Source organism: Saccoglossus kowalevskii, chromosome 3 (assembly GCF_978046115.1).
Source record: "Saccoglossus kowalevskii chromosome 3, keSacKowa6.1, whole genome shotgun sequence".
NCBI classification, from domain to species: domain Eukaryota; kingdom Metazoa; phylum Hemichordata; class Enteropneusta; family Harrimaniidae; genus Saccoglossus; species Saccoglossus kowalevskii.
The window spans coordinates 3514772-3530312 of record NC_140643.1 but is presented as its reverse complement, the minus strand read 5'-3'; the positions used below and the strand labels follow the sequence as shown (position 1 = coordinate 3530312).

The following is a 15541-nucleotide window of genomic DNA, read 5'->3' as shown; positions in this document are numbered from 1 at the left end:
TGCCTGAAAAGTCACCAAAGCTTAAGAATGTTCTGAAACGGAATCTGGAAATCCAGAAGAGTATGGGAAAAAAAAATTGGCCTTTTGTCACGATTTTTTATTTATGTTCACAATAACAGTGGAAGTTTTACCCCATATCTTGACACCAAAACTACTACATACATATACATACTGTATTAATCTCATTGACAAGATCGTTTTGAAAGAACTGCACACCAGATTCAACAACTTCAACAGCAATATTTTTTTTAATATTATCAGACTTCAAAAATGTGTTCACATACAACACATTTAAAACAATAACAATCTTATTTGTGCTATCACTACTTTCTCCATTGCCATATGAACTTCACTCCTTTGTTTCCATCCCAGAGTTAGTCCTGTGTCTATGTCTTTATATCATTAAGTACAATACAATAGCAAACAATGAGCTGTAATACAACTTTGAAAAATAAAAATTCATTTTATACACAAATAAATGACCATTTCAACAGCTAAACACAAAAATATTAAAAGGGTTGCATCAAACTTGGTCAATATATTTCGCATTTTAGTTAATTTGCTATAATAGAAAAATTGCCGACGATCAGTTACCTTGTCAATATATTTTTAATCACATTACAACTTATAAACATTTAACCTGGAAGGCCCCCCATGTTACATTCAAATTATCATGATTAATATAAGGGAAACATTCACTCACAGATATACAATGAGTATCTTCACTACAGTTTAGCACTGAACATTTAAATTGTCATGTTGTGCCAAATAAAGACCTTACTGACCAGTATGATATTTTAAACAGTTATTGTCATTTGAGATAGCTTCACTGTCAGCAATGCACATTTCAATTAGAGAATTCTAAATGTCATCACAATAGGAACAAATCTGAGATACGTATTTGTATAATATTAAACTGTCGAAAATATCACTTTACCAAAAATATTCATCGCTAAAAAGTCTATAATCCCTAAGTGAAATTCAGTGTGCACACTTGTGAATATGAATCAGCAATTTTTACATAAATAAGCATTAAAAATGATTTACCTGCAAGAATCCATTCAAAATTATGTAAAACTGATGCTTATTGCTAACAGTAAAACCATGCTAGATACATAAATTATTATGAAAGTGTTGAAACTTATTGCAGGAATCTGATTTCTATATAAGTATTATAAAATGGATATTGTTTAGGAAATTCCTTGTAGATCATGAGAGAAAACGTGAGTTGTAGATTAGTGGAAAATGATTATTACAGGTACCCATACAAGCCGTTTTGAGATGCTTATAAAAAAAGAAGTTGACTAGTTGGCTCCAGCATTTGATGGTGGTTCTCTATCCTGAAATGAGATAACATTCAATCAGTGCTCACTCTTGTGTATATGATGTTGGAACTTCAATAACCAATGGCCACCAGTATGTACAATCTCAGTGCTGTCACCAGACATGAAACATTTGCCTCATACATATTAATTAAATTTTTTGTCCCAGTTTTTTTACACTCATGACAAATTGTTTCACAAAAATGTAAAAAAAATACAAGCAACAATTTAATAATAAACATTTGAGTACACTTTCTCCACTATAAGAGAAACAAAATAGTTCCACATGGATGGGTAATTGTCTCATAAGCTGAAGAATCAATTCCATGTATTTAATTCCTGGTGAGAACACTGCAGTCATAATACTGAGTTTGATTAAAATAGAAATACCAACAAAATCAGGTATAGTGTGTCTGAGATCAAGTTAGAATAATGAAAAAGTAACAGCTGACTGGTAAGACGTATCTAAGACGGATGGACATGCACACACAAGTGAAATTTTAAGTTTGAATGAAGACTAATTTGGTGGTAGTCCATAATCTGTGTTGTCACTGAATTCATGCTTACTTACCATTTGCAAGAAATCAACCAGTTTATTGAGATCATTGCCATGACTCAGATCAATAAAATCTGCCGGCATTCTGTGGAGATGAACGGGATTAGGCAATATACATACAGCAGTCTTAACATATCTCAACAAACCACTCTGTAACAAACAAAAAAAACAAATCTTATAATTTACTGGTAATGTTTTTAACATTGGATTTATGCATTACACATGACATACTGCATCCATCATATGTAGTATTGAAGTATTGTAGTACAAAGTTAAACTTCTTAACCTACACAAAAAAAATAAAAAAAATAAACTCAAGTGCAACACTGAAAACAGAATATATTTTTAGGTTCAGATTATTGTAATTGAACTGAATCAGTGTACATTGGCGCTATTTTTCTTCATGCTGTTGTATGCTTTGTATATTCTGGAAATCCTCCATGTCCAAAGAATGTAAATGAATGCTGTGACTTTAAACCACAAAGGTTTTTCATATTATATGACCAGATAAATTCCCTACCTGAGACACACCCGGTACTACTGCATCACTGTCACTAGATGGTGCACTAACTGCTAGATCATCGGTTGAAATAAGTTCTTGCCAACTGAACAACAAAGGATCGGTGACTTCTCCAAATGCATTGAAATCCACAACCAAAATGCCACCCTGCAATAGAAAGCAATCAGAATGATTTTGATACAAACATCAGTTATATTAGTCATCATTATTATATTCTGTGATTAGAATTTTATTTATTATGTAAAACCGGACATTTAACTAGATACTTCTTGACTGTGACTAATATAACATGACGGATATCACACAGTAAATGATCATCAGTTGTGCATGTCATAAATGACTACCTGCTAATAATAGTCTAAGTATGGCCCAACATAAGCTACCAGACCATAACTATTTTGAATCATATCCACAAGTGACAATGCTCCATTACAATACATTCATGTACACCAAGTTATGTGCCAAGTATGTAAGTCTGCGAAAGAGCCTAATCCACCAGTTGGCCATATTGAATCACTGTAACCCAATATGTGTATCCACCAGTTGACCATATTGGATGACTGTAACCCAATATGTATATCCACCAGTTGGCCATATTGGATGACTGTAATCAATATGTATATCCACCAGTTGGCCATATTGGATGACTGTAACCCAATATGTATATCCACCAGTTGACCATATTGGATGACTGTGACCCAATATGTATATCCACCAGTTGACCATATTGGATGACTGTGACCCAATATGTATATCCACCAGTTGGCCATATTGGATGACTGTAACCCAATATGTATATCTACCAGTTGGCCATATTGGATCACTGTAACCCAATATGTATATCCACCAGTTGGCCATATTGGATGACTGTAATCCAATATGTATATCCACCAGTTGGCCATATTGAATGACTGTAACCCAATATGTATATCCACCAGTTGGCCATATTGAATGACTGTAACCCAATATGTATATCCACCAGTTGGCCATATTGGATGACTGTAACCCAATATGTATATCCACCAGTTGGCCATATTGGATCACTGTAACCCAATATGTATATCCACCAGTTGGCCATATTGGATGACTGTAATCCAATATGTATATCCACCAGTTGGCCATATTGGATGACTGTAATCCAATATGTATATCCACCAGTTGGCCATATTGGATGACTGTAACCCAATATGTATATCCACCAGTTGGCCATATTGAATGACTGTAACCCAATATGTATATCCACCAGTTGACCATATTGGATGACTGTAACCCAATATGTATATCCACCAGTTGGCCATATTGGATGACTGTAACCCAATATGTATATCCACCAGTTGGCCATATTGGATGACTGTAACCCAATATGTATATCCACCAGTTGGCCATATTGGATGACTGTAACCCAATATGTATATCCACCAGTTGGCCATATTGGATGACTGTAACCCAATATGTATATCCACCAGTTGGCCATAAAGAATGACTGTAACCCAATATGTATATCCACCAGTTGGCCATAAAGAATGACTGTAACCCAATATGTGTATCCACCAGTTGGCCATAAAGAATGACTGTAACCCAATATGTATATCCACCAGTTGACCATATTGGATGACTGTAACCCAATATGTATATCCACCAGTTGACCACATTGGATGACTGTAATCCAATATGTATATCCACCAGTTGGTCATATTGAATGACTGTAACCCAATATGTATATCCACCAGTTGACCATATTGGATGACTGTAACCCAATATGTATATCCACCAGTTGGCCATATTGGATGACTGTAACCCAATATGTATATCCACCAGTTGGCCATATTGGATGACTGTAACCCAATATGTATATCCACCAGTTGGCCATATTGGATCACTGTAACCCAATATGTATATCCACCAGTTGGCCATATTGGATGACTGTAATCCAATATGTATATCCACCAGTTGGCCATATTGGATGACTGTAATCCAATATGTATATCCACCAGTTGGCCATATTGGATGACTGTAATCCAATATGTATATCCACCAGTTGGCCATATTGGATGACTGTAACCCAATATGTATATCCACCAGTTGGCCATATTGAATGACTGTAACCCAATATGTATATCCACCAGTTGACCATATTGGATGACTGTAACCCAATATGTATATCCACCAGTTGGCCATATTGGATGACTGTAACCCAATATGTATATCCACCAGTTGGCCATATTGGATGACTGTAACCCAATATGTATATCCACCAGTTGGCCATATTGGATGACTGTAACCCAATATGTATATCCACCAGTTGGCCATATTGGATGACTGTAACCCAATATGTATATCCACCAGTTGGCCATAAAGAATGACTGTAACCCAATATGTATATCCACCAGTTGGCCATAAAGAATGACTGTAACCCAATATGTGTATCCACCAGTTGGCCATAAAGAATGACTGTAACCCAATATGTATATCCACCAGTTGACCATATTGGATGACTGTAACCCAATATGTATATCCACCAGTTGACCACATTGGATGACTGTAATCCAATATGTATATCCACCAGTTGGTCATATTGAATGACTGTAACCCAATATGTATATCCACCAGTTGACCATATTGGATGACTGTAACCCAATATGTATATCCACCAGTTGGCCATATTGGATGACTGTAACCCAATATGTATATCCACCAGTTGGCCATATTGGATGACTGTAATCCAATATGTATATCCACCAGTTGGCCATATTGAATGACTGTAACCCAATATGTATATCCACCAGTTGACCATATTGGATGACTGTAACCCAATATGTATATCCACCAGTTGGCCATATTGGATGACTGTAACCCAATATGTATATCCACCAGTTGGCCATATTGGATGACTGTAACCCAATATGTATATCCACCAGTTGACCATATTGGATGACTGAAACCCAATATGTATATCTACCAGTTGGCCATATTGGATCACTGTAACCCAATATGTGTATCCACCAGTTGGCCATATTGAATGACTGTAACCCAATATGTGTATCCACCAGTTGACCATATTGGATCACTGTAACCCAATATGTATATCCACCAGTTGACCATATTGGATCACTGTAACCCAATATGTATATCCACCAGTTGACCATATTGGATCACTGTAACCCAATATGTATATCCACCAGTTGACCATATTGGATGACTGTAACCCAATATGTATATCCACCAGTTGGCCATATTGGATGACTGTAACCAAATATGTATATCCACCAGTTGACCATATTGGATGACTGTAACCCAATATGTATATCCACCAGTTGGCCATATTGGACTACTGTAACCCAATATGTATATCCACCAGTTGACCATATTGGATGACTGTAACCCAATATGTATATCCACCGGTTGGCCATATTGGATGACTGTAACCAAATATGTATATCCACCAGTTGACCATATTGGATGACTGTAACCCAATATGTATATCCACCAGTTGGCCATATTGGACTACTGTAACCCAATATGTATATCCACCAGTTGGCCATATTGGATGACTGTAACCAAATATGTATATCCACCAGTTGACCATATTGGATGACTGTAACCCAATATGTATATCCACCAGTTGGCCATATTGGATGACTGTAACCCAATATGTATATCCACCAGTTGGCCATATTGAATGACTGTAACCCAATATGTATATCCACCAGTTGACCATATTGGATGACTGTAACCCAATGTCTATCCACCAGTTGACCATATTGGATGACTGTAACCCAATGTCTATCCACCAGTTGGCCATATTGGATGACTGTAACCCAATATGAATATCCACCAGTTGACCATATTGAATGACTGTAACCCAATATGTATATCCACCAGTTGGCCATATTGGATGACTGTAACCCAATATGTATATCCACCAGTTGACCATATTGGATGACTGTAACCCAATATGTATATCCACCAGTTGGCCATATTGGACTACTGTAACCCAATATGTATATCCACCAGTTGGCCATATTGGATCACTGTAACCCAATATGTCTATCCACCAGTTGACCATATTGGATGACTGTAACCCAATATGTATATCCACCAGTTGGCCATATTGGATGACTGTAATCCAATATGTATATCCACCAGTTGGCCATATTGAATGACTGTAACCCAATATGTATATCCACCAATTGACCATATTGGATGACTGTAACCCAATATGTAATAATAATAATAATAATAATAATCTTTATTGAAACCGTATCCCGGAGTGGGATCTTAGTTGAAAATACAATAAAGTAATACAAAAAAGATAAAAAATAACACAAGACATTCAAAGACAATAGAAAATAAAAAATAAAATTAAATTATTTGGCGGTTGGTTGAGGCAACTGGCATTTTAAGATTTTTTCTTGTCGTAATTTGAAACAAGTGTGGATGAATTTTCCTAGTTCAATGATTGTTTTGTCATTTTTAATTTTTAGTATATTTGTAAGTTTTTCGTCATCCGTCCCCAAGTTGCTTATATTGTATTTAATATTCTTGATCATGATTTCTCGTTCCTTCTTGTATAAATCACAATTGAGAAGAAAATGTTTTTCGTTTTCAATTTCCTGTTTGTCACAAACTGGGCAAATTCGGTCCTCCGCTAAAATGTTATTATATGTATATCCACCAGTTGGCCATATTGGATGACTGTAACCCAATATGTATATCCACCAGTTGGCCATATTGGGTGACTGTAACCCAATATGTATATCCACCAGTTGGCCATATTGAATGACTGTAACCCAATATGTATATCCACCAGTTGACCATATTGGATGACTGTAATCCAATATGTATATCCACCAGTTGGCCATATTGGATGACTGTAACTCAATATGTTTATCTACCAGTTGGCCATATTGGATGAATGTAACCAAATATGTATATCCACCAGGTGGCCATATTGAATGACTGTAACCCAATATGTATATCCACCAGTTGGCCATAAAGAATGACTGTAACCCAATATGTATATCCACCAGTTGACCATATTGGATGACTGTAACCCAATATGTATATCCACCAGTTGACCATATTGGATGACTGTAACCCAATATGTATATCCACCAGTTGGCCATATTGAATGACTGTAACCCAATATGTATATCCACCAGTTGGCCATACTGGATGACTGTAACCCAATATGTATATCCACCAGTTGGCCATATTGGATGACTGTAATCCAATATGTATATCCACCAGTTGGCCATATTGAATGACTGTAACCCAATATGTATATCCACCAGTTGACCATATTGGATGACTGTAACCCAATATGTATATCCACCAGTTGGCCATATTGGATGACTGTAACCCAATATGTATATCCACCAGTTGGCCATATTGGATGACTGTAACCCAATATGTATATCCACCAGTTGGCCATATTGAATGACTGTAACCAAATATGTATATCCACCAGGTGGCCATATTGGATGACTGTAACCCAATATGTATATCCACCAGTTGGCCATAAAGAATGACTGTAACCCAATATGTATATCCACCAGTTGGCCATAAAGAATGACTGTAACCCAATATGTATATCCACCAGTTGACCATATTGAATGACTGTAACCCAATATGTGTATCCACCAGTTGACCATATTGGATGACTGTAACCCAATATGTATATCCACCAGTTGACCATATTGAATGACTGTAACCCAATATGTGTATCCACCAGTTGGCCATATTGGATGACTGTAACCCAATATGTATATCCACCAGTTGGCCATAAAGAATGACTGTAACCCAATATGTATATCCACCAGTTGGCCATAAAGAATGACTGTAACCCAATATGTGTATCCACCAGTTGACCATATTGGATGACTGTAATTCAATATGTATATCCACCAGTTGGCCATATTGGATGACTGTAACCCAATATGTATATCCACCAGTTGACCATATTGAATGACTGTAACCCAATATGTGTATCCACCAGTTGGCCATATTGGATGACTGTAACCCAATATGTGTATCCACCAGTTGGCCATATTGGATGACTGTAACCCAATATGTATATCAACCAGTTGACCATATTGGATCACTGTAACCCAATATGTATATCCACCAGTTGACCATATTGGATGACTGAAACCCAATATGTATATCCACCAGTTGGCCATATTGGACTACTGTAACCCAATTAGTATATCTACCAGTTGGCCATATTGGATCACTGTAACCCAATATGTGAATCCACCAGTTGGCCATATTGGATCACTAACCCAATATGTATATCCACCAGTTGGCCATATTGGATGACTGTAATCCAATATGTATATCCACCAGTTGGCCATATTGAATGACTGTAACCCAATATGTGTATCCACCAGTTGACCATATTGGATCACTGTAACCCACCCAATATGTATATCCACCAGTTGACCATATTGGATCACTGTAACCCAATATGTATATCCACCAGTTGACCATATTGGATCACTGTAACCCAATATGTATATCCACCAGTTGACCATATTGGATCACTGTAACCCAATATGTATATCCACCAGTTGACCATATTGGATCACTGTAACCCAATATGTATATCCACCAGTTGACCATATTGGATGACTGTAACCCAATATGTATATCCACCAGTTGGCCATATTGGACTACTGTAACCCAATATGTATATCCACCAGTTGGCCATATTGGATCACTGTAACCCAATATGTCTATCCACCAGTTGACCATATTGGATGACTGTAACCCAATATGTATATCCACCAGTTGGCCATATTGGATGACTGTAATCCAATATGTATATCCACCAGTTGGCCATATTGAATGACTGTAACCCAATATGTATATCCACCAATTGACCATATTGGATGACTGTAACCCAATATGTATATCCACCAGTTGGCCATATTGGATGACTGTAATCCAATATGTATATCCACCAGTTGGCCATATTGAATGACTGTAACCCAATATGTATATCCACCAGTTGACCATATTGGATGACTGTAACCCAATATGTATATCCACCAGTTGGCCATATTGGATGACTGTAACCCAATATGTATATCCACCAGTTGACCATATTGGATGACTGTAACCCAATATGTATATCCACCAGTTGGCCATATTGGATGACTGTAACCCAATATGTATATCCACCAGTTGACCATATTGGATGACTGTAACCCAATATGTATATCCACCAGTTGGCCATATTGGATGACTGTAACCCAATATGTATATCAACCAGTTGACCATATTGGATCACTGTAACCCAATATGTATATCCACCAGTTGACCATATTGGATGACTGAAACCCAATATGTATATCTACCAGTTGGCCATATTGGATCACTGTAACCCAATATGTGTATCCACCAGTTGGCCATATTGAATGACTGTAACCCAATATGTGTATCCACCAGTTGACCATAATGGATCACTGTAACCCAATATGTATATCCACCAGTTGACCATATTGGATCACTGTAACCCAATATGTATATCCACCAGTTGACCATATTGGATCACTGTAACCCAATATGTATATCCACCAGTTGACCATATTGGATCACTGTAACCCAATATGTATATCCACCAGTTGACCATATTGGATGACTGTAACCCAATATGTATATCCACCAGTTGGCCATATTGGATGACTGTAACCAAATATGTATATCCACCAGTTGACCATATTGGATGACTGTAACCCAATATGTATATCCACCAGTTGGCCATATTGGACTACTGTAACCCAATATGTATATCCACCAGTTGACCATATTGGATGACTGTAACCCAATATGTATATCCACCAGTTGGCCATATTGGATGACTGTAACCAAATATGTATATCCACCAGTTGACCATATTGGATGACTGTAACCCAATATGTATATCCACCAGTTGGCCATATTGGACTACTGTAACCCAATATGTATATCCACCAGTTGGCCATATTGGATGACTGTAACCAAATATGTATATCCACCAGTTGACCATATTGGATGACTGTAACCCAATATGTATATCCACCAGTTGGCCATATTGGATGACTGTAACCCAATATGTATATCCACCAGTTGGCCATATTGAATGACTGTAACCCAATATGTATATCCACCAGTTGACCATATTGGATGACTGTAACCCAATGTCTATCCACCAGTTGACCATATTGGATGACTGTAACCCAATGTCTATCCACCAGTTGGCCATATTGGATGACTGTAACCCAATATGAATATCCACCAGTTGACCATATTGAATGACTGTAACCCAATATGTATATCCACCAGTTGGCCATATTGGATGACTGTAACCCAATATGTATATCCACCAGTTGACCATATTGGATGACTGTAACCCAATATGTATATCCACCAGTTGGCCATATTGGACTACTGTAACCCAATATGTATATCCACCAGTTGGCCATATTGGATCACTGTAACCCAATATGTATATCCACCAGTTGACCATATTGGATGACTGTAACCCAATATGTATATCCACCAGTTGGCCATATTGGATGACTGTAACCCAATATGTATATCCACCAGTTGGCCATATTGGATCACTGTAACCCAATATGTATATCCACCAGTTGACCATATTGGATGACTGAAACCCAATATGTATATCTACCAGTTGGCCATATTGGATCACTGTAACCCAATATGTGTATCCACCAGTTGGCCATATTGAATGACTGTAACCCAATATGTGTATCCACCAGTTGACCATAATGGATCACTGTAACCCAATATGTATATCCACCAGTTGACCATATTGGATCACTGTAACCCAATATGTATATCCACCAGTTGACCATATTGGATCACTGTAACCCAATATGTATATCCACCAGTTGACCATATTGGATGACTGTAACCCAATATGTATATCCACCAGTTGGCCATATTGGATGACTGTAACCAAATATGTATATCCACCAGTTGACCATATTGGATGACTGTAACCCAATATGTATATCCACCAGTTGGCCATATTGGACTACTGTAACCCAATATGTATATCCACCAGTTGACCATATTGGATGACTGTAACCCAATATGTATATCCACCAGTTGGCCATATTGGATGACTGTAACCAAATATGTATATCCACCAGTTGACCATATTGGATGACTGTAACCCAATATGTATATCCACCAGTTGGCCATATTGGACTACTGTAACCCAATATGTATATCCACCAGTTGGCCATATTGGATGACTGTAACCAAATATGTATATCCACCAGTTGACCATATTGGATGACTGTAACCCAATATGTATATCCACCAGTTGGCCATATTGGATGACTGTAACCCAATATGTATATCCACCAGTTGGCCATATTGAATGACTGTAACCCAATATGTATATCCACCAGTTGACCATATTGGATGACTGTAACCCAATGTCTATCCACCAGTTGACCATATTGGATGACTGTAACCCAATGTCTATCCACCAGTTGGCCATATTGGATGACTGTAACCCAATATGAATATCCACCAGTTGACCATATTGAATGACTGTAACCCAATATGTATATCCACCAGTTGGCCATATTGGATGACTGTAACCCAATATGTATATCCACCAGTTGACCATATTGGATGACTGTAACCCAATATGTATATCCACCAGTTGGCCATATTGGACTACTGTAACCCAATATGTATATCCACCAGTTGGCCATATTGGATCACTGTAACCCAATATGTCTATCCACCAGTTGACCATATTGGATGACTGTAACCCAATATGTATATCCACCAGTTGGCCATATTGGATGACTGTAATCCAATATGTATATCCACCAGTTGGCCATATTGAATGACTGTAACCCAATATGTATATCCACCAATTGACCATATTGGATGACTGTAACCCAATATGTATATCCACCAGTTGGCCATATTGGATGACTGTAACCCAATATGTATATCCACCAGTTGGCCATATTGGATGACTGTAACCCAATATGTATATCCACCAGTTGGCCATATTGAATGACTGTAACCCAATATGTATATCCACCAGTTGACCATATTGGATGACTGTAATCCAATATGTATATCCACCAGTTGGCCATATTGGATGACTGTAACTCAATATGTTTATCTACCAGTTGGCCATATTGGATGAATGTAACCAAATATGTATATCCACCAGGTGGCCATATTGGATGACTGTAACCCAATATGTATATCCACCAGTTGGCCATAAAGAATGACTGTAACCCAATATGTATATCCACCAGTTGACCATATTGGATGACTGTAACCCAATATGTATATCCACCAGTTGACCATATTGGATGACTGTAACCCAATATGTATATCCACCAGTTGGCCATATTGAATGACTGTAACCCAATATGTATATCCACCAGTTGGCCATATTGGATGACTGTAACCCAATATGTATATCCACCAGTTGGCCATATTGGATGACTGTAATCCAATATGTATATCCACCAGTTGGCCATATTGAATGACTGTAACCCAATATGTATATCCACCAGTTGACCATATTGGATGACTGTAACCCAATATGTATATCCACCAGTTGGCCATATTGGATGACTGTAACCCAATATGTATATCCACCAGTTGGCCATATTGGATGACTGTAACCCAATATGTATATCCACCAGTTGGCCATATTGAATGACTGTAACCCAATATGTTTATCTACCAGTTGGCCATATTGGATGACTGTAACCAAATATGTATATCCACCAGGTGGCCATATTGGATGACTGTAACCCAATATGTATATCCACCAGTTGGCCATAAAGAATGACTGTAACCCAATATGTATATCCACCAGTTGGCCATAAAGAATGACTGTAACCCAATATGTATATCCACCAGTTGGCCATAAAGAATGACTGTAACCCAATATGTATATCCACCAGTTGACCATATTGAATGACTGTAACCCAATATGTGTATCCACCAGTTGACCATATTGGATGACTGTAACCCAATATGTATATCCACCAGTTGACCATATTGAATGACTGTAACCCAATATGTGTATCCACCAGTTGGCCATATTGGATGACTGTAACCCAATATGTATATCCACCAGTTGGCCATAAAGAATGACTGTAACCCAATATGTATATCCACCAGTTGGCCATAAAGAATGACTGTAACCCAATATGTGTATCCACCAGTTGACCATATTGGATGACTGTAATTCAATATGTATATCCACCAGTTGGCCATATTGGATGACTGTAACCCAATATGTATATCCACCAGTTGACCATATTGAATGACTGTAACCCAATATGTGTATCCACCAGTTGGCCATATTGGATGACTGTAACCCAATATGTGTATCCACCAGTTGGCCATATTGGATGACTGTAACCCAATATGTATATCAACCAGTTGACCATATTGGATCACTGTAACCCAATATGTATATCCACCAGTTGACCATATTGGATGACTGAAACCCAATATGTATATCCACCAGTTGGCCATATTGGACTACTGTAACCCAATTAGTATATCTACCAGTTGGCCATATTGGATCACTGTAACCCAATATGTGAATCCACCAGTTGGCCATATTGGATCACTAACCCAATATGTATATCCACCAGTTGGCCATATTGGATGACTGTAATCCAATATGTATATCCACCAGTTGGCCATATTGAATGACTGTAACCCAATATGTGTATCCACCAGTTGACCATATTGGATCACTGTAACCCACCCAATATGTATATCCACCAGTTGACCATATTGGATCACTGTAACCCAATATGTATATCCACCAGTTGACCATATTGGATCACTGTAACCCAATATGTATATCCACCAGTTGACCATATTGGATGACTGTAACCCAATATGTATATCCACCAGTTGGCCATATTGGACTACTGTAACCCAATATGTATATCCACCAGTTGGCCATATTGGATCACTGTAACCCAATATGTCTATCCACCAGTTGACCATATTGGATGACTGTAACCCAATATGTATATCCACCAGTTGGCCATATTGGATGACTGTAATCCAATATGTATATCCACCAGTTGGCCATATTGAATGACTGTAACCCAATATGTATATCCACCAATTGACCATATTGGATGACTGTAACCCAATATGTATATCCACCAGTTGGCCATATTGGATGACTGTAACCCAATATGTATATCCACCAGTTGGCCATATTGGATGACTGTAACCCAATATGTATATCCACCAGTTGGCCATATTGAATGACTGTAACCCAATATGTATATCCACCAGTTGACCATATTGGATGACTGTAATCCAATATGTATATCCACCAGTTGGCCATATTGGATGACTGTAACTCAATATGTTTATCTACCAGTTGGCCATATTGGATGAATGTAACCAAATATGTATATCCACCAGGTGGCCATATTGGATGACTGTAACCCAATATGTATATCCACCAGGTGGCCATATTGGATGACTGTAACCCAATATGTATATCCACCAGTTGGCCATAAAGAATGACTGTAACCCAATATGTATATCCACCAGTTGGCCATATTGGATGACTGTAATCCAATATGTATATCCACCAGTTGGCCATATTGAATGACTGTAACCCAATATGTATATCCACCAGTTGACCATATTGGATGACTGTAACCCAATATGTATATCCACCAGTTGGCCATATTGGATGACTGTAACCCAATATGTATATCCACCAGTTGGCCATATTGGATGACTGTAACCCAATATGTATATCCACCAGTTGGCCATATTGAATGACTGTAACCCAATATGTTTATCTACCAGTTGGCCATATTGGATGACTGTAACCAAATATGTATATCCACCAGGTGGCCATATTGGATGACTGTAACCCAATATGTATATCCACCAGTTGGCCATAAAGAATGACTGTAACCCAATATGTATATCCACCAGTTGACCATATTGGATGACTGTAACCCAATATGTGTATCCACCAGTTGGCCATATTGGATGACTGTAACCCAATATGTATATCCACCATTTGGCCATAAAGAATGACTGTAACCCAATATGTATATCCACCAGTTGGCCATAAAGAATGACTGT

The 15541-nt window shown here is 37.8% G+C and overlaps 1 protein-coding gene across 1 annotated transcript in view; it reads right to left on the bottom strand.

The window, feature by feature from the left end:
- Nucleotides 1–229: 229 nt before the first annotated feature.
- Nucleotides 230–15541, bottom strand: part of LOC144347874 (translation initiation factor eIF2 assembly protein-like) — a 72968-nt gene continuing 57656 nt past the window's right edge. The window contains exons 11-13 of the mRNA XM_085496695.1: nt 2399–2545; nt 1894–2028; nt 230–1340 (exon numbers count right to left, since the gene is read on the bottom strand). Coding sequence (XP_085352821.1) covers nt 1305–1340; nt 1894–2028; nt 2399–2545 — 318 coding nt within the window. The 3' untranslated portion in view covers nt 230–1304. The remainder of the gene's footprint in view (nt 1341–1893; nt 2029–2398; nt 2546–15541) is intronic.